At 53.0% G+C, this 25,951-nt stretch overlaps 2 protein-coding genes across 2 annotated transcripts in view; one reads left to right on the forward strand and one right to left on the reverse strand.

Moving 5' to 3' along the window:
- ZFYVE27 (zinc finger FYVE-type containing 27) overlaps nt 1-25,951 on the reverse strand; it is a 99,638-nt gene that overhangs the window by 50,509 nt on the left and 23,178 nt on the right. The gene's annotated exons all lie outside the window — the stretch shown is intronic.
- On the forward strand, nt 15,245-20,757 carry SFRP5 (secreted frizzled related protein 5). Its single transcript, XM_067709779.1, has 3 exons — nt 15,245-15,767; nt 17,935-18,012; nt 19,569-20,757. Exons 1-3 carry the CDS (start codon nt 15,245-15,247, stop codon nt 19,913-19,915), a joined length of 948 nt encoding a protein of 315 aa, XP_067565880.1. The 3' UTR covers nt 19,916-20,757.

The following is a 25,951-nucleotide window of genomic DNA, read 5'->3' on the forward strand; positions in this document are numbered from 1 at the left end:
CTCATGAGACATTCTGAGTCAGAACTACCCATCTAAGCAGCTGAATTTCCAACCCACAGAAACTGTGGAGATAATGTCTGCTGTGTTAAGTTTGTCATTTATTAGTTATAAAAATATAACTAATACACTTTATAATCAGCATCCTTGGACCAGCAATTGCTTTAGGGTTGAGCTGCCCCAATCTCCTCCCCATAGCTGTGGTCACAGAGAATCCACATTGAAGAGGGTCCAGGCCCTGTGGAGCTGGCCACAAAAGAAACAATAATCACTAATATTTACTGAGCATCTGCCATCTGTCAGGCATTGAGCTAATAAGCACTTTACATTTATCTTCCTAACAAAAATCCCAGGCGGGAAATACCACCATCCTCTTTTTACAGATGGGAAAACTGAGGTGCCAAAAGGTTGAGTACCCACCCACGATTACACAAGGCAGTAATCAAACTCCACAATTCCAGCCCCCAGAAGTAGTGAGTGGCCCCCTGAAGGGCACTGTGGCTCTAAGGCCCATTTCCCCTCTCCTGTCCCATCCCTAGCCCCCAGCATCACCACCACTGCCCACTTGCTCTCCTGTGAGGGTGACTAACATGGGGTCTGGGACAAATCCCACCCAGCCTGTTGTCCCTTAGCCAAGGCAGTGCCTCTGCCCTCTTCCTGCGTCAGGTGAGCCCACCCCTCACCTGTCCCAGCACAGGTCACTGAGCACATTCATGGTGAAAGTTCCCTCCAGGTAGTCTAACCCAGCCCCCTCCCATTCATTCAGATGCAGAGACAGGCCCAGAGAGGTGCGGTGGCTTATCTAAAGACAGAGGCGGGGTGGGCACTGAGGCTGGAACCCAGGTCTCCTGGCTCCTCTCAACCCAGCCTGCACCCTGGGGCTGCCTTTCCCAGCGTTACCTGCCCCCATACCCAGTGTAGTCTCCACTCACATGCCCAGATACCAGGGACTGGAACTTGAGGCCAAACTTCCCAGCATCCTCCACTACCCCCGGCCCCTGAGGGTAGAAGGGGGCTTATCTCCACCTGTGAGGTGGTGCTGTCCTCACCCCACCCCCACGGTCCCTGCCAGGCAGCCTTGATTAATGGGCTGGTGCTATCTTATCTCCCAGCTGCAGCAGTTAGGGATTAATGGGTGGTGGCCTGGGCCCTGGGAGGACACATCCTGCCCCCAGATCAACCCAAGAGCTCTGCAGGAGGGCGGGGAGCAGGGAGAAAGGGGACTAAGGGAGTCAGTTCTCCAGCTGCCATCTTGCTCACCCACCTGAACTGGCTGAGTCACCACAAAGCACCCAGGACTGGGCCTGGCACTCAATGGGGGCTCAATAAATGGTAGCCACTGTTACATTCTGCTGTTGTTAGTTCCTGGAGTCCTTGGGCCCATGCCTGCCCTTCGGTTAAACTGCCAAAAGTCTCCACCACCGCACAGCCCACAGACTAACTAGGAAGTCACCTTCCCCACTCCAGCCTCAGGTGCCCCATCTATAAAATGGGCACAGGTTTGGGGTTTGGAAACAGGGTTGTAGGTCCGACATTATTTTATTGAGTGAACTGGGAGTGGGTTGAGGGATTTATTGATCCAGCTGTGAGGCTTTAGATAATCGATTCATCCTCAGCCTCAATTTCCTCATCTGTAAAGGGGTATGATAGTATCTGCATTGTTAGCATGAAACAACTTCTGGAAAGCCCTGCCAGGACTGTTCCATGTCATACTGAGTGTGGGTTCCCAGATGGGGTCAGACACCAAACTCTGACCAAGGGGTTCACGCTGATGCAAGTTGCTACTGACAGAACCAAGCCCAAATCCAGGCTCACCTTTGGGAGAGAAAGGCTGTCTAAGCACAGGCCCTCCTGCTAGGACTGAGGAAGGGGGACCAGATGTTCTGCTGTGCCCAGGACAGTGCCAGGTCACTCCATTGCCCAGGTACGACTGTTAGTACCACCCCCTTTCACTCTCCAAGTGTCCCCCCCTTGGAGAATCAGTTATGTGGTCCCTAGGCTGAAGGAACAAGGTTCTATCCTCCCTCGGAGAAAGAGAGACTCCATCTAACCTTGAGCATGTGGCCAGCGTGTGTGAAGTCAGGCAGCTAACTCCACCAGAGCCACACAGGGGTCCCGACTCAGAAGCCCATGACTCAAAGGACTCCTCGCAAACTCCTCCCTAGTTTTCTCAAGAAACACATGGTCACTATAAAAAGGTAAGAAAAGACAAGAAGATTAGTGAGAGACGGAGGGCAGGAAGAAGGGACTTTCAGATGAACAGACAGAATAAGGGAAGAATGGATGAATTAAATGAGAAAGAGGAAAGAAAAACGGATATGGGGACAATGGATGAAGGGAAGAAAGGAAGATGGAAGGATATTGAAAGCGAGGATGAAAAGATGGATGGATGGGGGATCGACAAGGGTATGGATGACAAGAGATGAACGTCAGAGTCTCACTGGCTAGCTCTCTGACAGAGCAAACAGGGAAGCCAGCAGAGGGCTTTCTTTCCAGAAGGACATACAGATTGACTCTTTGGGGCCCCAGGAAGCCAGTCTTCCCTCCCCCACTCCAAAGACATTCCTAGGACCACTCCTTCCCCTTCACTCTCTGCCTCTTCCCACTGCCCCTTCCCAAAGGGCAAAGGGCAGCACAGCCAGGAAAGCTATCTGCTATTTATCCCAGCCCTGTTTACTCTGGGTCTGTAATTAACAGAGTCTCCTTCCCAGATCAAGGAGGGCCCAAGAGGGCCCAAAGAGGACACGGAGAGCCCTGACAGGCCAGGTTACTCATTGATAAGCAATGGGGAATTGAGGGAGGCTACACCTTATCCTCTTCTGTCCCATCAGCCACCCTTTCCTGACTCCCAAGGAGGCAGGGACCCAGGTCCCAAGCAGTTCTTAGCTCAGGAAGGCTGACATGGGATGGCCCTGCCTAGAAAGCCCTGCCTCAAGGTGTGCAGGTCTGTGCAGGTGCAGCTGGAGTCCTGGATCTGCCTTCACCTGGGCAGCTCCCAAGGTCAGGGTCAAAAGACTGTGTAGCCTAGTGGTGAAGATCATGGGCCCTGGGAAGGGACCAGACCCAGGTTCATAGACCCATCTCTTCTCACTTACCAGCTGTGTGACCTTGGGCAAGTGACTTAATCCCTCTGAGCCTCTATAAAATAGGGATGATGGTAAATCAGACCCATGTCAAAAATGCTGCGAGGATGGAATGAGTTAACTTACATAACACACCAAGCATGCCAGGCATCAGTCACGGTTTTGGGCTCCTTTGGGGAACCTGGGGCGCCCTTCTCAGCCTTTTCATCCTCCAGGTTCCTTCCACTTTCCCCTAGGATCCCCTCAGCTACCAGCAGACACTTGGAGGTTCTGTTTCCTCAGTTACCCAGAAGGGCTCCAAAGGTTCCTGGTTGTCCAGTACAGTAGCCACCAGCCACATGGGCCTATTTAAATTTCAATTAACTAAAATTAATATTATTTAGCCATGATTTTAGCCATAATATTATTTAGCCATTATTTAGCCAATCAGTACTGCAGTACTGATTCATGGTACAACATGGATGAACTTCAAAAACATTCTGTTAAGTGAAAGAGGCCAGCACGGAAAGTCATATACTGTATGACCACGGTCCTATGAAATGTCCAGAAGAGGCAAATCCACAGAGACAGAAAGAAGCCTCGTGGTTTCCAGGGGCTGGGGGCAAGGGGAACGGGGAGAACCTGCTTAATGTGGACAGAGTTTCCTTTTGGGGTGATGAAAATGTTTAGAACTAGATAGAGGTGGTGGTTGCCTAACATTATGAATGTACTCAATGCCACAGAAGTATTCACTTTAAAACGGTTAATTTCATGTTATGTGAATTTCATCTCACTACAAATAATAATTTAATTTAAAATGTGGTTCCTTAGTAGCACTAGCCACATTTTAAAAGCTCAGTAGCTACATGTGGCTAGTGGCTCCAGGATTAGAGGGCACAGGTACAGAACATGTGCATCACTGCAGAGAGTTTTTTTAACAACGTTGACCTTCAGGTAATCAAATATAATAGTGATAAAACCTCTTTACATACATTATCTCATCTGACCCTCTCACCAGGATGGCATTTTTTTTTAAGACATGGGGAGATTGGGACCCAGAGAAGGGAGGTACAAGCCCAAGTCTGCACAGGGAGTGGCAGGCCAAAGACCTGCACTGGGGTCTGTGGGCCTCTGGGGTCCTTTCTGCCCGCCTCAGAGACGGGCCCAGGAAGTAACAACCAAACTCTCTGGCCATCTGGCTGTCCTGCTCACATATCTGCTTTCTCCTGAAAGGGACTTGGCACCAGTTTAAAGCAGGCGAGGGTGTGAAAGTGTGCAGTCTAGAAGTTGAAGGGTGCTTGGTTCCTGTTTGCAAAAACTGTGGGGAAGAGAACTTAGTGCCAAGTGATTTGGAATTTTAACAAAAATTCCAGGAAGCCAAAGGCTGGGTAATGTGAGTGGAGGGGAAAGAATGCACCTTTCCCTGACCCCAAGTTGCCTGGCCACATAACTAGGGCACAGACCTCTTTGTCTCTAGTGGACCCTGAGCTGTCTTCAGAGCCCTTCAAGGGGGGCTAAAAAGGCCTGAAAGTTTTCCTGGCCTTGGCATAATTCAGACTCGTGGGACAGTGGAAAAGCATGGAAGGTTGGGAGAGTCAGAGCTTTGTTCAATTCCAGCTCCATCGCTTACTGCCTGGATGACCTTGAGTAAGATACTTAACCTCTCTGAGCCTCAATTTCTTCACCTGTAAAATGAGGACTGACTGTGTGTCTCCCTCAGTTGCTGTAAGGATGAAGCAAGATAATAGATGTGACTCACAAACACCCTATAAAGATGATTAATCTTCACCAGGACCCAAGCAGTTCTCAACCACTGTCCTTAGGAGAATCTCACCTTAAACATGAACCCTGGAGAAGTCTTAAGATTAAAATCCTCATCAATAATATTACTAATAATAGCAATGGTGCTGGCATGGGTCAGACTCACTGAAGGGTGATTATGAAATCACAGATGGAGGGACAGGCTGGCTGCCCTGCCTGTACTCAAAATATGTGCAGTAGAGTCAGATCCATCTGGAAGATTCCCAGCTGTGTGACCTTGGACAAGTTCCTCAATCACCTCTGACTTCTCATCTGTAAACAGGGATGATAATAACATCTACCTCTCAGCATTGCTAAGAGATTTAAATGAGATGATAATGAACTTAGCACCATGCCTGGACATACAAACGTCTGCTAACACTGTTTATTAATCAGAGCCCTGAGCCGGGTGCTGGGGAAGGTAAGAAGGACAGGAAGCCAACTAACCACATCCCCAGGCAGAGGAGGCAGGTTGTGTGGAGCTTCCAGAAGGGAAAGAGTTCTCATTTTAGCCTCAAGGAGGTCCATGAGCCTTGGAGAGTGGTTGCAACCATGAACAGGACGAGGGGTGGAAGTGGGGAGTGGGCACGGCCCCCTCCGAGGCCAGTATTTCTTATCTTGGTCCCCAGGCCACTGCATCAGAACCACCTGAGAGTGACATATGCTGAACTGGAATCTGCAGGTGGCCCAGCAATCTGAATGGGTATTTTAACCAGCTTCCAAGCTGATGGCCTCACACTGCAAATTTGGGAACGTCTCTCCCCTCCTGGCTGTGGGGTATGTCCTGGGACAGCCCACATCAGCCAGCTTAGTCAAGGTAGGTCCAGGAGGCCAGGGATAATTCACAGGCACAGGAAGTCAACCCCAAACCTCATCTGCCCATCATACTTCCAACCATTAGACAAAAACAAAACACCATGGGGCATATGCAGGGGTGAGGAGGAACAGGTGGCACAATGCAGACACTGACTGATTTCAGAAGATGACCAATGAGGGTAGCCACCAACCAATCAGAACAGAGGTCTGACCAATCAGAACAGCCAAATAGGGCCCAGTCGGCTGCATGCACCCCTGGAGAGAGTTCATACTGGACAGGGGCCACTGCTGGGGACGGGAATGCTTGGTGGGTAGGGTTCTGGCCCACCCTAGCCCTTACCACACTCGACCCCTCTCATCTGTCTTATCTGTTGAGTTCCCACAAGCCACATTATTTGAAAACAGGATCTCCTTACTTTAAAAACACCATTGGTGAAAAGTGTTGATCCATGAGTGCTTCACAGGGGCTCTGCTGGCCTTTGGGGCAGGACAACCCTTGGTCGTGCAGGGCTGGGCTGGACGACACAGGAAGTTAGCATCCTTGGTCCCTGCCCAGTAAATGACAGCAGCAGCCCCAACGGTCCTGATGACCAAACCCAGGCAGGGGCGGCCTATCCATCCAGCTGAGAAGCACTTCTAGCCCAACTCCCCCTGCTTTACAGCTGAAACAATTGAGAGCCAAGACATCGAGTGACCATCCAAGGCCACGGCACAGCGGGTGAGTGGGGAACTGGAGAGCCAGAAGAAGCGGGCTGAGCCCAGGTCTCAGACAAACCTGACTGGGGCCTCAGTTACCCAGAAGTAGGCAGGACAGAAGTAGGGGCCCCTTCCAGAGAGCCTTGTGTGGGCACCCATGCCCTGAACCGCCGCCAGATGGAAGAACAAGGACCAGGTAGCCCCACTAGAGCCAGAACCCTCAGCGTCCGAGCACAGAAGACCCATTCTGGGGCCAGGCAAAGAAGCTGTGACCACGTCGGCAGCCCTCGGGGCAAGCGCCCGGCAGTTCCCAGGCCAAGGCCCCAGCTCCCTCACAGCAGAGGACAATTGCTCCATTGGCTAGAGTGGGGGAGAGGAGATTCACTGGCCGGGGCCCTGCCCGGCTTCTCCCTACCCGTACCCTCTCCTTAATGAGGCCATTGTTTGCCCAGGGTTCCCCCAACAGCCGGCCCTCACCCCAGCCACTCCTGCCCTGGGTTTCCCCTCCACAGCCTGCCCTCCAGGACCTCCTGGGGGCTTCCTGACTTTCTCCCTTGCACTTGGAGCACAAAGGTCCCTGGGGCCTCTCTGACCTATAGTTCCCCTTACAGGGCCACTCACTTCCCTCTCCCAGCCTCTGGTTTTTAAATTAATCAAAGAGGCGTGGACTGCCAATTGACTTCTGTTCAGCATGAGAGGAGTTCCATCCTGAGAGCATGTAATTCCAGTCAAAAGCAAAGAAATCTGCTCTTTTATTTACGGGCAAATGCACCATTCTATGTTGATTTGGGGAAAGATGGTGAATAGCTTATGAAGCTTTAGTAGCTCCTTCCCAGACCCTGGGTGGTCAGGAACCAGCAGAATAGAGAATAGCTTTCAGCTGAAACATTTTATAAATCTGGGGTCCCAAGGGCCCCATGCAGCCACAGCCAGGGTTGAGAGTGGGAGCCGTGCACCACCTACCTCCTGTGATTGCACAAAACTCTTTCAGCACTCACACTAGAGCAGTTTTACGCATCTTCAGGTACTTATTTAATCTTACCAACAAATCTACAAAAGGAAAGTCCCCATTTTGCAGATGGGGAAACTGAGGCACCAGGAGCTGTGTCTTACCCAAGTTCCCACATAAGCAGTAAAGGCAAAAGCCTAATCATAGGTGCCTTTGACTGCATTCAGGGCTCATTCTCTTCTCCACCGAGAGGCTTTGGGGCACCTCTCCAAGCCCCCAACTAGGAACCCACTCTAGTTGTGATTAGAAGATACTTGTGTGTTTGTTCATCGGCTGGCTGCCCCTCCAGACCTCATACTCCCTGAGGGCAGTGGCCCAGGTAACCAGGGCCAAACCTGCTGCAGCCTCATTACCTGAGTCCCACTGAAGTTTCTGCTCTGGCCCCAGGGCTCCCCTTCCCCTGCAAGGCAGTTTGGGTCAGTGCTGGACAGTGTAGAACTCCCTCCAGACATTCTCACATGCGGACAGGAATCCACAAGCCACAGGGGGAAATCCTGGGTTCAAGCCCTGGCTCTGCTTTTTGGCTGTGTGACTCTGGGCAAGTTACTAAACTTCTCTGAGTCTCAATTTTCTCATATTAAATGAGGATGATAATGCCTCCCTCACAGTGCTATTGGAAAAATTAAATGAGGTAATATATGGGAAAGCACAGAGCATTATGCCAGGCACCTAGGATGCCCTAAACAAGTGTTCAAGAGAGTAGGGGGAAGGAGGGAGCGGGGGAAGTCTACATGAGCTTAGGGGGCTTGTCCATCACCCCAAGTCCCTCAGCAAGCATCTCATGCTACTCCACTTACTCCGCTCAGTCCTCACCAGCTCTCCCCACAGTCACCCTATAGCCCTCCGAATCTTCCCTGGGCCTCCCAAGAATTCCAACAGAGACCAAGAAAGGTTAAAGGAAGCTGGCTCCCACCTGAGCCCATCTGGCTCCTTTCTCTTGCCGCCTCCTTCCACCAAGCATTCATCTGTCCAGTCAGTCATTCACTCACGCAACATGTATTGAGCACCTACTAGGTGACTGGCAGTACTCTAGGAGCCAGAGGAACGGAGATGGACAAGACAGGCCTTGCCTCTGTGGAACCCTCAGCCTACTGGGAAGCCAGAAATTGAAAAAAATCCACCTAGTGAGACGATGAACAGGAGATGAGGGCTGCACAGGGAGGTCTGGGGTTCTACGAGCGCGCCCAGCCAGAAGGCCTGGCCTACCTGGAGCCTTGGGAGGAACTTTATGCTAAAAGCAATCAGAGCAACTGAGGGTTTCGAGCTGAAGGGTGAGGCTACCATGTTTGCAGTTTGAAATGATTCACTCCTGCAGAGTGGAAAATAAGACCAGAAGGCAGCCCCAAGCAGTGAGGAAGGACAGCATTGAGGAGGAGCAACAGTGAGAAAGGGACAGCACAGGTGTATTTACGAGAAATTTAGGAGCAAGGAGCCACAGAATCTGGTGACAGTCTCTAAAGACCATTGTCGTACCAATGTTCAATAGTTTTAACAATTATATAGAAAGCTCTCCTCTGTGCACCATTCCAAGCACTTTTTAAATGAACTCTAATCCTCCCAATAATCCTATAAGGCACTATTGTTATTATCCTCATTTTACAGATGAGGAAACTGAAGCACAGACAGGTTAAATAACTCGCCCAAGGTCAAGTAGCATTGAGGAAATTAGAATCCAGTCTTGCTCCAGAGTTCGTGGTTTTTTTTTTCTTCTTCCTCCTTTTTTTAAATATTTGAACATGCCAACAGCATCCAGGATCTTAGTTCCCCAACCAGGGATCGAACCTGTGTCCCCTGCAGTGGAAGCGTGGCGTCTTAACCACTGGACTGCCAGGGAAGTCCCCAGGGTTTGTGGTCTTAACCCAAACATTTGGCTGCCTCTCTGATGTGCTTCTAGCTGGGCTGCCCACCAGCCACATCTCAGGGCTCCCAGGTGTGCTGGGGACTCAGAGAGAAGAGGAGAGCATTACTCAGCCTTCTCTCCATCCCAGCCCTGTCCAGAGACTACCAGCCGTGCCCACCCTCCACCGCACTTCCTTTTGTACTTCAGACAGTCATTCTTAGACTAGACCAAGGCGCAGGCCCAAGACAAGACTGGCCTCTGCTTTTTTTGCAGAGCTACATGAGATCCAGGACAAATGGAGAGCCTGCTGGTGCCCGGGCTCATAGAAGGAAGGACTACGTCACCTCCCTAGCCACTCGATTCAGTGACAGTGAGCCCAGCCCCTCCAGGACCAGGCCCCCACTGCCACCAGGGCACCCAGAGATCCTGAACAGGCCTTCTTGAACTGCTGCCCACAGCACAGGTTGTGCAGCAGGAAGGCTCGGCGCAGCTGGGGGCCTATGGGACAGATGTTGACTTTGCAATCAACAAAACTAAAACGCTGGAAAGTAAAGCAGTGCTGTAGGTGTGGTAGGAAGAGCACTGGACTGGAAGTCAGGAAGGTCAAGTTCTAGTTTCCTCTTATAGAAAGTGGTGGGGGATGGGGGGATGCTGGGGGACAATAGAAGTGGTTCCCTGTTAGCACTAATAGTTCTCTTAACTTCACAGACCACTCACCCTGCGCTCTTTGCTGAGCACTCAGCAGCAGCTGCTATGAAAACAGGTGTCCCAGCAGAGGAACACTGACACTGTAAAAGGCAGATACTTCCAGGAGGCTCTGGAACAAGGACAAGATTCTTTCTCACCTCTTCGGGCATCCCAGCCCTCCAGGAGGCAGGCAAGCCTGTGCTGGCAGGACCTCCTCACAGCCAGGGATGGAAGAGGTCCCACCTCAAGCCAAGGCTCCTCACAGCCTCACCTCCATCATCATTCCAGCCCCCTTCCTCTTCACTATCCTCAAGACAGCCCCATGGAGAATGCAGGGCAGAGACTGCATTCCTCCTCATGTCCGCAGATGAGTAAACTGAGACTCAGGGTGTGGGAAGGACTTGCTATTAAGTTGAAAACATACAACTCAGATCTTCAGAATCCAAGCATGGTGCACTCCCCACTGCTACACACTGCCTCTCCCAGAGGCTTTGTAGAGGCATGAATGGGGCAGATCTCTTGGCTCCTGGCTCTGTTATAGCTCTGATCACAGAGCTACTGTACGCCAGGCACTCTGCCAGGTGCTTCTCTCATCCTTTATCTAGTAAATCTTCACGACCACCCAGTAAATAAACGTTACTAACCACATTTTACAAATGAATAAACGCAGGTCTGAAGTTCAATAGACATGTGTCCAAAGACACACAACTAGGATGTGGTCAGAATTCACCACCAGTCAGGCTGACTCAAAGCCCTGGCTCCTCCCACTACACTTCACTGCCTTCGTGTGTCTGTGTCCTCCACATGGGCTGGGACTGAGACTCTTACTCGTGTATGCCTGGCCCATAGCAGGCATTAGCTAAATGTTAGTTCATGGAATTATTTTTCCCAAGACTAAAGATTAAAAGGAACAAAGAAGGCTATTTCATACAGATAAAAATTACAATCCAACCAGAACATACAATAATCACAAAACTTTATGCTCCAGGGACTTCCCTGGTGGCACAGTGGTTAAGAATCTGCCTGCCAATGCAGGGGACACGGGTTTGATCTCTGGTCCAAGAAGACCGCACATGCTGCGGAACAACTAAGTCCGTGCGCCACAACTCCTGACGCCCACACACCTAGAGTCTGTGCTCTAGAAGCCACCGCAGTGAGAAGCCTGCACACCGCAACAAAGTGTAGCCAAGTAGCCCCCGCTCACGGCAACTAGAGAAAGCCCGCAAGCAGCAGCGAAGACCCAAAGCAGCCAAAAATAAATAAATAATTTTTTTTAAAAAAAGAAACTTTATGCTCCTAACAACACAGCTTCAAAGTATATAAAGCAAAATTGAATCAAAAGAAAAAAAAAGAAAAGAAAAGGAAAAATTAGCAAACCTCACAAAGTAGATTTTATACACCTCTATCAGAAATGAACAGAGGAAGTAAGCCAGTGGTTCTTGAACTTTTTGGTCTCAGGACCTCTTTACACTCTTAAAAATTATTGAGGTTTTAGATTAAATCAAAGAACTTTTGTTTATATAGATATCTACCATTTATATCAACATCTACAATGGTTAAAATGAAAACTGAGAAAAAATTTATATATTAATTCATTTCAAATAACCGTAATAATCCCTTATATGTCAACATAAATTTTTGTGAAAAGTAATTACATTTTACAAAACAAAAAAATTTAGTGAGAAGAGTAGCACTGTTTCACCTTTTTTTTCGGCTGCGTTGGATCTTCGTTGCTGTGCAGGCCTTCTCTAGTTGCGGTGCGCGGGCTTCTCACTGCGGTGGCTTCTCTTGTTGTGGAGCACAGGCTCTAGGCGCGCGGGCTTCAGTAGCTGTGGCACACGGGCTCAGTAGTTGTGGCTCACAGGCTCTAGAGTGCAGGCTCAGTAGTTGTGGCGCATGGGCTTAGTTGCTCCGCAGCATGTGGGATCTTCCCGGAGCAGGGCTCGAACCCGTGTCCCCTGCACTGGCAGGTGGATTCTTAACCACTGTGCCACCAGGGAAGCCCTGTCTTACACTTTTGCAATCTCTTTCATGTCTAGTTTAATAGAAGACAGTCAGATTCTTATACCTCCTGCATTCAATCTGTCGTTACATGTTGTTTTGGTTGACATATATGGAGAAAATTTGGCTTTACAGAGAAATGTAATTGGAAGAGTATTTTAATAGCTTTTTTAGATATTATGGCTATCAAATTGATACTACAAAAAAACTGACAGGTGACAATTCCTTAAATGTTGGTTGTAATGTAGAATCTGAATCCGCATCAATAAACTTTTCTTACTCAACAGAGTAAAATCCTTAAAATCCACTGGTCTATCTTGCACCTTGAGTGGATCTTCAAATTACATACAATTTTGACCTTGCGGACTCCCTGAAAGGCACTTGGGGGCCCTCAAGGGAACCCTGACCACAAGGAGAACCACTGAAGTAGGCACTAAAAAAGTAGAAAAATGTAGGATTTGATAACATAATTAGCAATTTTTTTTTGGCCGCACCGCATGGCTTGCGGGATCTTAGCACGCACTCCTAACCACTGGACTGCCAGGGAATTCCCCATAAGTAGCAAGTTTAACCTAAGAGTTCTCTATGTAGAACTTTGCTCACAACAAACCATGAATACACATTTTGAACAAGTGGTTCCCTCCATCAGCTGGGGGAAACGTGTGCCTGGACAGACAGCAGACGCTCCAAGATGGACAGATGCCCAGCATGCCAGGTGTCCCAGCCAGCTGCCTAGGCCCTGGGACGGCCTCATCAGAAAGGGATATGACATCAGAGCGCAGCCTCTTCCTTTCTCTGGCCACAGGGGGAGAGCGTCCTTGAACAGCTACCCCAGGGTGTAGCCCCCCACCTGGGTTCCTTTCCTGTGAAGGGCTTCCCTCCTCAATCTCATCATGGGCCCCATGTCAGGGCGCCTCAGGGGTCCGCAAGGCAAAGTTGTCGGGTAAAGCCTACCCATCCTCCTCTTCCAGGAAGTTTCTAGCCTGGCCCCTCTGCTCTTTGGAGCCCCTGGAACTGCCAGGTACAGACTCTCCTGGCTCTCAGACCATGTGCAGTCCTTACATAAGCAGCAGCAGGAACAATGCCTCACTCTGTCCAGGCCAGGCACTGGGATGCCAAGAACAGCACAGGAGACCAGCTACACAGGGAGCCAGCACCTTGTACAACCATCTGGGAACTCCAACACCCCCGCCAGGGACTGAAACCACAGCTCCCCCGGAGTGCAGAAGCCCTGCCAAGCCCAGAGGGGGTGGTGAGGGGTAAGCTGGAGTGCAAGGAGCAGAGCTGCCGCTGAGCGTCCCAAACCAGAGCCAGGGCCAAGGTGTCCGAGGGAGCTTTCAGAGCACACGCATTTATCCCCTAAAGTCACACATCCCTTGGCAATCTAACATTCCTAGGTATCTACTATGTGCTGGCATTGTGCAGGAGGCTTTCTTTCCATGCACCATCCTGTTTGCCCCTCACAATAACTGCTGAGGCAGTTCTATTTTACAAACAAAGAAGTGAAGGGTTAGAAAGGCTAAGTGTTTGCCCAAGGTCACTCAGAGAGTATACACTTGGATTTGAACCTGGCTCTTTCCGTCTGCAGAGTCCAGGCTCTTGCACCATTACTACACTGTCTGGCCCTGCAGAGAGCGGTCCTTCACCTTCTGAGTGGTCATCCCCAGAACCTCTTCACGCTGGGGTTGGGAGAGGGAGAAGGGGCAGGAAAGCTTGTTCTCCCCAGACCCGACTAGGTCATCCTGGACATCAAAAGAACATCCTGTCCCACCCTAGGGCTCTGTGTGCTTAATTTTCTTCTGCCTCCTCTGCCCTGCCTTGTGTCTTTTTCTCACAACTGGATCAGATGAAGCAGGGCCTATGTCTTCTGTATTTCTGTAGCCCCATCTGTGGGGTACACACCTCGAGCCTTGCACATAGTCAGTTCCCCAGCTAGGTTCTCAGGAAGGAGCCCCCCACCACCACCCCCAAGCCTCTTGTCCAAAGCTCCTCCCACAGGAAAGCCAATGGAAGGCAGGGTCCAGACAAGGAGAAGACCCCAGACATGGGGTTCCTGAAAGCTGCCTCCTCTGTGATGCCTCCCTGGATATCCTCTTCAATTCCTTCCTTCTCTAGGCTCCCAGAGGAGGCACAGTCTCCTCCCTCAGCGTTTCCTACCCTAGGCTGGAATTTATCTTAGGGCAGAGTAGTTAAACCCTGGCCTTTGGAACCCAACACCTGGACTCAAATGATGGCTCCTTCATCTATTAGCAATGTGACCAAGGGCCAGTTACTTCACCTCTCTGAGCACCTCCCACCGCAGTCATTAAGCCTGCAGACTCAGAACCCAGACCTCCTGGTCGTATCTGGGCTCTGACTCTGGAATCAGACTTCCTGGGTTCAAGTCCTGGCACCAATCTTTACTTAACCTTTTTGTCTCAGTGCCTTTATCTGTAAAGTGAGGATAGTAATAGTATCTGCCCACCTAATAGCATTATTATAAGAATTGAATGAGGTAGTTTATGCAATATTCTCAGAACAGACTTGACACATAGGAAGCACCCGATAAGTGTTAGCTATCATTGGAAACGGTTGATAAGGTTGTGAAGTGCTGTGCAGTGTCTGAAGCACTTAATAAGCGCTCACTAAATAGTAGGCATGATTATCTTTGCCCCCACTAAGCTGTGATGTCCCGGAGGTGGGTTCTGGATCATATCCCTCTGATTCCCCAGCACCTCGAGCCTTACACACAGTCAGCACGCTGCCCGGCACCAAGCAGGAGCTCAATAAATGCATGAGGACTGGGAGTGAAGAACTTGCCTGCCTGGACCAGGAGGGTGTGGGCAGCCAGGAGCCTCCTGCCGAGAGAAGGGAAAACCGAGGTGTCAGGGAAGAGAAAACAGAGCAGAGTGGTAAGGACCGAGACGGAGAGATAACCAAGTGAAGTGAGTGAGAAAAGGAACAGGAGAGGCTGTGGCGGAGAGAGATAAGGAGGAAGGATGGAGAAGGCGAGGGGCGAGGAAGAAGCCTAGGGAAGTGAGGGAGCCCCGGGGAGAGGCGCAAGGCGAGGCTGGGTCAGTGGCAGGGGAGTGGGCGAGCGGGAGAGGGGCGCAGGAGCCGGCGCTGAGCGGGACGCACAGGCCGCGGGGCAGGAGGCGCAGGGGGGGCGCCACCCTGCCTCCCCGCCTCGGGGAGGGGGCCGGGCGGCCGGAGATTGGCTGGGGCGCGCGGCGAGGCCGGGGCTGGAGCTTCAAGGTGGGAGGCGCCAGGATCACTCTGTGCGCGCGGGCGCGGAACGAGGCTGCCACCCACTTGGGCGACCTCAGCGGCAGGGGAGTATCGGGGGCCTGTGCAGCCATGCGGGCGGCGGCGGGGGGCGCGCGGGCGGCCGCGCTGGCGCTGCTGCTGGGGGCGCTGCACGGGGCGCCGGGGCGCGGCGAAGAGTACGACTACTACGGCTGGCAGACCGAGCCGCTGCACGGGCGCTCGTACTCCAAACCGCCCCAGTGCCTCGACATCCCCGCCGACCTGCCGCTCTGCCACACCGTGGGCTACAAGCGCATGCGGCTGCCCAACCTGCTGGAGCACGAGAGCCTGGCCGAGGTGAAGCAGCAGGCGAGCAGCTGGCTGCCGCTGCTGGCCAAGCGCTGCCACTCGGACACGCAGGTCTTCCTCTGCTCGCTCTTCGCGCCCGTCTGCCTCGACCGGCCCATCTACCCTTGCCGCTCGCTGTGCGAGGCCGTGCGCGCCGGCTGCGCGCCGCTCATGGAGGCCTATGGCTTTCCCTGGCCCGAGATGCTGCACTGCCACAAGTTCCCCCTGGACAACGACCTCTGCATCGCTGTGCAGTTCGGGCACTTGCCCGCCACCGCGCCTCCAGGTAGCGCTGCCGCCGCCGCCATCTCCCTACCCCCAGCCCCCAGCGCCCCGCGCGCTCCGACGGGATAGATGCCGCTCCCCCAACCCCTTAGCACAGCTCTTCAAGCCCCCAGAGGTGCCACACACACACGTCTTTGCTCAGCCCTGCATGTCGTCCGAAGCCTACCAGCCTTCCCACCTGCGGCTGTGGACATTCCCACTGGTTCTCCCCCATTCCAACTCCGTTCCCGAAACCTCCCCCACTTCCCTCACAGCTCCCACCTTCCCAAGCTTCTGGAATCCCTGGGGGAGCCCAATGCTGTCACTCCATCCTGAGGCCTCCAATAAATGCCTTATCACCTCTCTCAGCCCACAAATGCTCAGGATTGCTAAGCACACTCTGGGCTATGAATTCCACCCTGTCCCCATTTTCTGCACGTGGGAGCCCTAAATTTTCCCACTCTTTCCCCAGTCCCCCAGGTTGGGAGACCTTTGGGTAAGGCTCAGTGCAGAAGAGTGAGCAGATTGCCAGGCTTGGCCCCTGACAAGGAGCCCTTGGGCAAGTTGCTCAACTTTGAGCCTTGGTTTCCTCATCTGTAAAATAGGAAGCAATCCCAGGTTCCCAACATTTATGAGATCCTAAGTGCCACCTCCCACCCACCCACCCCCAATCCCATTACCCCTAATTCCTCTCTGGTCTCAGCCCCCCCTTCACTGTGCACCCCCTCTGCCAGACTCCTTCCAGGCAGAGTAAGCCCAGGCTGGGCACCAGACAGGAGGATAAACAGTGGCACCAAGCAGGGCATCTTTGCCTGGGTGGCTAATACCCAGAATCTAGGGAGCCCCTGGCTCTGGGACTCTCCCAAGGGGCAGCACCACTCCCCCATTTTCCATTTGACCCGGCCCCCCAGAAACAACTGGACTCCACCACACCCCACCCACCCCTCAAAGCTAACCTCACCCATGCAGTCCCCAGTCCTACACACCCACACAGGATCTGAGAGCTGCGGCTGGGTGGGGGTCCTGTGACCAAAGAGTGTTGAGAGAAGAGAAACCCCCTATTCTCAGGTTAGTAATGGGACCAGGAAGCAGGGGAGAAAGACGCAGCTCAAGCAGAGACAGCATAGTCCCCAGCAGGGATCCTAGGCATGGCTCCTTTATTCTGGTTTTTTGGAGCCCAAACATTAACATCCTGGAAAGCAGGGAAATCCCAGGCTTGGATTCCCACCTGGCTCTGCCCTCCCACTCTCACCCGCTTTGAGCCTCTCTCTCCCCCATGATGGGGCACCCACCAGAAGGCAGAGACACAGAGCGAGGTCAGATGCTGTGTGGTAGGACCAGAGGCAGCCCGAGGTATCTGTGTGGCCAACAGACAAAACTGAGAATATTTCATACAAAAAGAGTTTTGGCTTCCCTTGAAAAATTGGAAGTTCTGGTAATGCTAAATTGGGTGCTCCTCAGTTTACCACAGTCCCTGCCCTGCCGGCGTCACTCATTTACCCACCTGTCTGGAGCCTGGGTTCCTAGAAAGACCCCGCAAACATCCCCACCCTAGCACTAGTCTAGGAGTCACAAATCCTGAGTTCTAAGCTCAATTCTCACTAGCTTTGCAGACTTGGGTAGCCACTCTGGACCTCGGTTTCCTTTTCTTTAAAAGCGGAATAACGGGGCTTCCCTGGTGGCTCAGTGGTTGAGAGTCTGCCTGCCGATGCAGGGGACATGGGTTCGTGCCCCGCTCTGGGAAGATCCCACATGTCGCGGAGCAGCTAGGCCCGTAAGCCATGGCCGCTGAGCCTGCGCGTCTGGAGACTGTGCTCCGCAATGGGAGAGGCCACAACGGTGAGAGGCCCGCGTACCGCAAAAAAAAAAAAAAAAGAAAGAAAAAAGAGGAATAACGATACCTACTTCATAGGCTGAGGACTAAATGAGACAAAATTTAGAAAAAGACAGTGCACATCATGGTCACAGCTGCCAGGGTCATGGGGCAATCATGCCCACCTGGTCAGTTCTGTCCCTTCACGACCTTCTGAACTTCACAGCCACTCAGTGAGCATTATCATTATCATCCTGTTTCCTGATGAGGAAGTGGAGGCTTGGCAGGGGGAGGTGGCTGGTCAGTGGGGGAGCCTGAACCCTAAGTGGCTCTATGGACTTTGATCCCCTCTCCCCACCCCTGCTTCTCTCTTCAGTGACCAAGATCTGCACCCAGTGTGAGATGGAGCACAGCGCTGATGGCCTCATGGAGCAGATGTGTTCCAGCGACTTCGGTGAGTGTAGAGCCCACGTGGCCACTGCCCTCTCCCCAGAGAAATGTACCTCTTTTTTGCACGTCATCCCAGGGACTTCAAAAGCCCCTCAAGGCCATGGTCCATCCCTGGCCAGGGCTCCGGCAGCCCTCCCTTGACACTCTCTACAGAGGGGCCTCCAGGGCTGGATTCTCTTTAGGGGAAGGAAGCTTGGCCCAGAGATGGATGGAGGTAGCAGAGGGGAGAGATGGGCTCCAGGATGGAAGTGCAGCCCCCTCGTCCCTGGGCACCTCTGCCTAGTACCTGATGCACCTCTGGCCAGGGGAGCTGTGGTCACCCGTCCCATAGCTTCATCCTGGAGCCTCCCCATTCCTGGGGCAGTCAGGACTTGGCTCCTGTGCGGACCACGCAGCCCAGCATGTCGTCTTGGCCAGGTCAGCTCCCCTTTTGTGTCTTAGCCTCCTCTGTCTATGAAAAAGAGAAAGCAATGAAATCCTTCCTGCAACAGGTCTTTGATGTCGTTAGTCTGTTTGGAAAGAGGACACTACTACTGCAAGGTGTATGCGTGCCCGAGAGAGAAAGAGGGGGTGGGGGAGAAGGAAAGAGATTTTATAACACTGTCCTTTCCTGGGTGCCCAAAGTTATTCTCTGGCTTCTCCCTGGCTGCTCCCAGAGATGGGGACCCAGAGGCCCGCAGACGGAGGACCCTGGCCTAAGTGACCGCCGCTAACTCCATTAGGCTCTCTGGCCTTCGACCACCTCCTCCACTACCCCACACACCCACACTCCTACACACACCGCAGACATTCTCTCACACACAAAAACACACAGCACCACACTCCACACTCCCACCCACACTACACAGTCGCACACAAATTACAGCAGTGGGTTCGCCCAGCAAGAGCTGGTTGTACGCGGAGCTTCCCAACCCTGCGCTCCGTGACTCAGTGGGTCACGGTGGGAGCACTTACCCATGGAAATCAGCACATGCAACAGAGAAGGGCCCCCCCACCCCCCGCCAGAGCTGGCTGTCTAGCATTTAGAGCCACCACTGCTCCAAACACCACCCCCTGCAACACACACACACACACACACACACGCAGCCAGAAATCCATTTGGAAGCATCCCAGAGATCATGAAATCCAGCTTTCCTCCATCACAAGGACGCCCCCTCCACCAAACCCTCCCTCCAACTGGTCAGCTCCACCCCCAATATTTCCCTTCCCCAAGGAGCCCACACCCAGCTCCACTCCCCACGGAGAGCTCTCCACCCTGCACCTGGTGTCATGGAGAGGCACAGGCCAGACCTCAGTTCAACCCAGGCTCTAGAATTCAGGCACATCACCACCTCTCCAAACCTCATTTCCCCACCACGCCTCAAGGATGAAACATGATAATGCCCGTGCGAGTCCAGCACATGATGGGAGCTTCATAAATGTCAGCGTGTACACGCAGAAGCTCCATCTCCCCAAGCCCCAGGCCTGGAGCTTCAGGCAGAGCACCAAGCATGGGGCCACCAGCGTCCTGAGCAAACGTGACGGTTCTCAGGCCATCCCTCTGTCCACCCCGACACACAGTGGTCAAAATGCGCATCAGAGAGATCAAGATAGAGAACGCGGACCGGAAGCTGATTGGAGCCCAGAAAAAGAAGAAACTGCTCAAGCCGGGCCCCCTGAAGCGCAAGGACACCAAGAGGCTGGTGCTGCACATGAAGAACGGCGCTGGCTGCCCCTGCCCACAGCTGGAGAGCCTGGCCGGCAGCTTCCTGGTCATGGGCCGCAAAGTGGACGGACAGCTGCTGCTCACGGCTGTCTACCGCTGGGACAAGAAGAACAAGGAGATGAAGTTCGCGGTCAAGTTCATGTTCTCCTACCCCTGCTCCCTCTACTACCCGTTCTTCTATGGGGCCGCAGAGCCCCACTGAAGGGCACTCCTCCCTGCCCCACCCAGCCAGCTGTGCCTTGTCTCTGTCTCCACCCCTGGGGCGCACTCTCTCCTCCTGCCCACCTGGCCTCCCCCTACTCCCAGGCTGACCCAGCCCCTGCCGGAGGGTGGTTCGTGCAGAGCTGCTACCAGCACAGGCACTAAGGGATGGACATGGAGCCAGGCTGTCCTTGACCGAGGGGTTCTGGGGTCCTTGAAGGTTTCCTCCTATAGGAGCAGAGGTTTCTCAGTTGGGAGAAAGTAGGCAGAGAGAAAAGAGAGCTCTAAGCAGCCTGAGGAGGTGGTTTCCAGGATAGCCGGTGGTGTCAGCTCCCCTCTGTTGGCGGTGGGGCCTCGCCTGGGAGAGGGAAGTCCTGGTATTAGGCTGAGCTACTTGAGGGACAGTTCTTGGCCCCCAGGGCCCCTTCACGTGTCCTCATTGTAGCCCCCCCAAAAGGAAAGGGTCACAGTGCCCTCCAGGCACGCCTCCCCTCCTTCCCCGTCTCTGCCCGTTTCCCTTCCCGCTGGACCGGAGAGAAGCCCAGCCCAGCCCCGCTCCCAGACGCGCACTCCTCAGCCTCCGCATGTCCCTTTTATCCTGATGACCAGTAAATTACTGCTACTGCTGTGAGGCCATAGATACTAGACTGATGCAGGTAGGGTTTGGTTTTCTATTTTTTTTTAAAGTTTTTAATTAAATCAAAGAAAACAAACTGGTTTTAACCAGGTGATTTCTTTATCAGCTGGTTCCTCGGTGGGGTGTTCAGAAACGACTTCGCGAAAGAGGCCTTTTTGTAACCCACGGCCTGTCCACCCAGACATACTTGGAATGCCTAAAAAGAGCAATTCCCATGTTTCGCAGGATCCCCCGAGAACACATAGAGAGGGTCACCCTTCTCATCCTCACAACGAGACTAACTGAGCGATGGAGATGACTGTCCTTTTGTCTCAGAGAAAGGACAGAGATGCCAAGTTCCCCAGCCTTCTCCCACCATCAGAAGGCTCCCACAGTCCTGCAGCATCTCCCTGACACGGGCAGTGCCTGCTCTGAGGAGCCCCCAAAAGGCTGGGCCTCTGAAGACCCAGAGGCCTAAAGGTGTCACTCCTACCCCTAGAGCTCAAACACCCCTGGGCACTGGACGTGTAGGAGATGATGGTGTGGACAGGTGCTACTCCAAGCTGGTCCCTGGACCACAGCATCAGTATCACCTCAGAGCTGGTGAGAACCACAGAAGCTCAGGCCCCACCCCACACCTGCATTTTAATACATAAACCTTCGTATCATCTAGAGAGCTTTTACAAATTGCTGGGCTCTGCTCTAAATCAATTAAATCTGAACCTCTGGAGGGTGGTCCAAAATCAGCATTTCTAGATGCCCACTGGGGCGGTGTGCAGTCAGGGCTGAGAACCTCCATCCGGATAAGCCGACAGCTAAGGCAGGAGGGCGAGGGGCTGAGGCTACCTCAGGCTGGAAGGGTCCTGGTCCTGCACGCGGGGAGCGGACCAGCTATAATGCCTCAGGGGGCTTCTTCAGCGAGCTCAGTGCAGATGGAGGCTGCTACCTTGAGCTGGATGGGACAGTGAGGGGAGAAGCCTTGAAACGGAGGTGACAGGCTGCTGTCAGTAACGCGTCCAGAACTTGGGAGGGGTGGTGCCCGGAAAGAGTCCTGAGGTGACTGCCAGCAGATGCTGAGGGACAGGGCAGACGTACCAGAGCAGGGGGCTGGGGACACCCCCAGAAGGCTTTCCTCACCAACTGGGGTACAGCTGGGATGCCAAGTCCAGTCAAGGCCTGCTGATCCTCCAAAACAATGGAGCCACGTTCTCCTGAGGTGAGGAAAACCCTAGCTTGCTTCCGCAGCTCTCAGAGGAGCGCGCTGCCACAGAGAAACAAGGGGCCAGTGCGGGCTCACAGGTGGTCTGACAGCCTGCCCATAAGTCACCTCCCTGGCAGTCAGGTGCCCCACACAGGTCAGGGGCGGCCGCGGCCTGCGTGTTTCTCCTCACCTCTAAGGAAGCCGCTGCCTCCCACCCTCGCCCAAAGCCTGCCCAGCCCACCTGGCTCCCTGAAACCGCCCCTTGTCTCCCAGCCTCCTACCCCGACCAAATATTTACAGGCCCTTCTAGGGTCAACCAGGACCAGGGATTCTTTTTTCACTGATCACACAGGACTCAGGCTGCTTCTGGCCGGAGCACAATACTGACCTCTGTCAGGTGCTGGCAGCCCATGAGAGGGAGCGGGCGGGGAGGGGCTCCCTTAGCCCATCCTGCGAGGCCCCAGCAAGGCGCTCCTCACCCACCGCCACAAAGGGGTCAGGCCCTGCTCTGCACCTTGGCTCTGTCCCCGGCACCTGCCGTCAGAGCCCCCGGCAGTCTCTTCCCTGGGACCAAAGACCAAGGAGGCCCTGCAAGGCCTGAGCGCTCCCTGCATTCAGTTCGGCCACAGAACACCCCCTCCTGGCCAGCCTGAGACGGGCGGCTGGTGGTGCCCAGCGAGCATCTGCGCGGTGTACCGGTGAATGACGGCATCTGACCGCGTGGAGCAGAACCCCCCAGAAACAGCGGGGCTTCCCCACTCAAGAGATCCGGAGGTGCGAGGTCCGTGTCCCAGGCTCATTCTGCCTTCCTGCTCTGCCAGTGGGTGGTGCCTCCTCCTCCCAACTTCTCAGCCACATTCCAGGGAGCAAGGCAGGAAAGGGCTAAGAGCAGAAGCGGCGCGTCAGCTGCCTCTGGTCCTTTTGATCAGGAAAACAGTAATTTCCCGACAAGTCCTACCTGGTAGATTTCCCCTTCTCGCTCACCAGCCAAAACTAAGTCACATGGCCAGTCCAAGTGCAAGGGAGCAGAGGAAGTGTCTCAGCTGGGTGCAAAATGAGAGTTCTGATAGAGAACAGAAGGGTTTTGGGGTAGGCCCATGACACTCAGGATCAGGCGAGAAGAGGCCAGTTCTGGTTTCCAGTGCTGTGACTTAATGACCATGTGACATTGGGGACATTTCCCAGCTGGAAAACGGAGTGATTCTGTCTACTTCACACGGCGGCTGAGTGTTAAGCAGGGAAATGTATGAAAAATACCTGGCAACAATGCCCAGCATTTAGAAGATGCTCATTAAATGGTAATTAGTATTTTTATTAACCAAAGGCCTTGACCTAGCACAGTGCCTGCACAAAATAAGTGCTTATTAAATTCCTAATTGATTTGTTAATCAACTAAGAAATGCTACTGGCAGGAAAGCAAGGAAAAGACAGGAACATCTTATCTAAAGGCCAGAACTGTTACTTCCAGAAGCGGGAGAGAATTCACATTTGTGGTTTTGCATCAGAAAATACATCCCCAGGTAATATGTAGGGCAATAGAGAAAAGAAGACATATAATACTATAGTAGCATTCAGTATATAGCAAGTCCATTAATATATAAATATTCAAGCACTTGGGCATTTTAATTTAAGCCTCCTGAGGTAGGTACTATTATTATCCCCATTTTAATGGTGAGGAGACTGAGGTTCAGAAAGGTTAATGAACGCATTGAAGGACACACAGCTGTACTTAGTGGTGTGGTTAGGATTTGACCCCATGCTCTTAACCCCTGTACTACTGCCTGCAGGGGGCAAAGCTGAGGACAGGTGGGCAGGATCAGAGTACAAGCAGCCATGCGTCTGTTACCCTGCCTCCCAGGAAGATTTCTGGGGACCCTGCTCAGATCTCACTCCAAGCACCCTGAGAGCAGCAGAAGAGCCATCCTTGAGCCATGGCTTTTCTCCCGAATCCCAGGGCAGCCCACCCCTTCACCCCTCCTCCTCTCTCAGCCCCATCAGCATCCAGCCTCTCGGGTCCCACAAAGGAAGCTCACATCCCACAACTGTTTAGTCGACTGTAATCCTGGCTAAAGTTCACTCCTTGGGAAATCCAACGTGGGGGGTGGTTGCTGCTGGAATGTGTGTGGCTGGGACCCAGTGTCCCGGCCCAGACAGCAGGCTCTGCTGGGGCCAGGGGAATCCAGAACCTCCAGCCCCCAGCTGTGCCAGAGAATGGAATGTGCTACCCTAGGGTGTTGCAACAGACCCAGCCAAGGAGATGGGGCAGTGCTGGGAGCTGGGGGAGCTCCTGCCACAAGGCTGCCTCTGTTCCCCTGGAGGCTGAGCCCACTTCACTAGGGCTGGTGCTGGGCAGGCCCTCCTGTTAGCTCAATGGCTCAGAACCTCCTGGAGCTAGTGGGAACAAGGCAGAACAGAAGGGAGGTGACAGCCAGGACTGCTATGGTGACCAGTTTCTCTGAGGCATCCACAAGCACCTGTGGCACGGTTCACATTGCGGCTCCATGGCTTACTAGCTGTGTGACCTGGGGCAGGTTACTTAACCTCCCTAGGCCTCCACTTACTCATTGGTGAAATGGAGTTAATGGCAGAACTTAGCTTTGGGGACAGTCACGAGGTTTAAATAAGATGACACACTCAGCTTACTGCCCAGTACAAGTGCTCAATAAACGTAGGTATTATGATCTTAGAGCCACCAGCTGCAGGACAGATGCTGGAGCCAGGGCCTCGAAGCTTCCATGGAGACAAAGGGATGAAAATGGCACTTCGTTTGGCTTCAGCTCTGAGAGCCAGGTGGCCAGCGACCTCAAATCCCAAAGACCCCACAAACCACGGCCAGTTCAAGGTCTGCCAAGGCTCACTGGAGGCTGCTCCCCACCACTAGCAACCCATGAAAAGATGGCCAGAACCCTCAACCCAAGCCAGGCCGTGGGAGCTGGCCATCCATCCAGGTCTGCCCAGCAGGTTCCAGGGCTGTCGCAGACCTGGCTACTGTCCCCTCACTTGGTCCCTGAGAACAAACTGGGAAGCATCTTTTAAACCAGGCATCCAATTCTACAACGGACAATCTGCTTTCCAGGCCATCCCACCTTTGGTCCTCTCCATGCTGTGGACCCCAGGCAGCGGGAAGGCACAATCCACTGCTAGTAAAACCCTCCATGGCTCCATTTTCCCAGTGGCACCTGCACTTTGAAGATGTCCATCACTGGCCTGCTCTGAGGCCCTCACACGCACCTCAAGGGGACAAGGAGGTGGCTTTCCTTCTATGAGGCCACTGACCCCCAATGATGAAAACCATGTTTCTCACACTCTGAATCCCATGTCCTGAAAGCTACTTGTGCTATAGTCTGTATTTCACCATTAGACATTGTTTTCATTTTCCCAACATAAAATATTGACTATGCTTTTTCAAACTATACTCTGGCCTCATTCTTTCCTGAAAATAATCTATGATTATTCTCTAGTTTTAAAAAAAATTGCTGTTCTAAGCCATGCAGGGCAGAGTTGTTTTGATATTCCTAAAGATGGCCAGAATGAGAGAAATGAGTTAGTGTTTATTGAGCATTTACTATGTGCCAGGCACCTCGCTTCCCACCTGGAGTGGACTATCTCATTTAATCCTCACAGCAGCCACACAAGATAGAGATCACTATCTACCCACTTTACAGATGAGGAAAGCAGCACAAAAAGGCTTGGGGGCAAGGCCCCTGCAGCAACTCCAGTGTGGCTGCAGCCAATGGTAGAACAGGGCCAAGTGTGGAGCCGGTCCATCGCAGCACCCGCCTCTACTGTCACCGGGATGCTCTCTGGCTAGTGCAGGCTGCTCCTGCTCTAAGGGAAGTCCCTTCTGGTTCCATCCTCCAATGCTGCGGGGAACCCGCATCTTCAAATGGGTATGGTGTGGCTCCCACAGTGAGGGGCTGGACTGGATTATCTCTGAGCATCCCTCCAACTGACCTACTATGACACACGCCCTCCATGAGAAAAACTGCCTTCCTGGGCCTGTGCTACCACTGCTGTCCCCTTTTGCTCGAAAGCCCTACTTTCCACTCCTCCAGCATCTTTACTGTTCCTCTGGACTACCAGGCCACTGAGGTCGCTTTGGTACTTTTTTTGCCACTTGGGTACTTTTTAAAGTGAACATGCTCTTCTGTAAAAACTGCTAGGACAAGGTTCTGGCTGCTTCCCTGTCTCTTGGGGCCCCCTGCTGGGGCTCCCCCGTA

The sequence above is a fragment of the Pseudorca crassidens genome, chromosome 16 (assembly GCF_039906515.1).
Source record: "Pseudorca crassidens isolate mPseCra1 chromosome 16, mPseCra1.hap1, whole genome shotgun sequence".
NCBI classification, from domain to species: Eukaryota; Metazoa; Chordata; class Mammalia; order Artiodactyla; family Delphinidae; genus Pseudorca; species Pseudorca crassidens.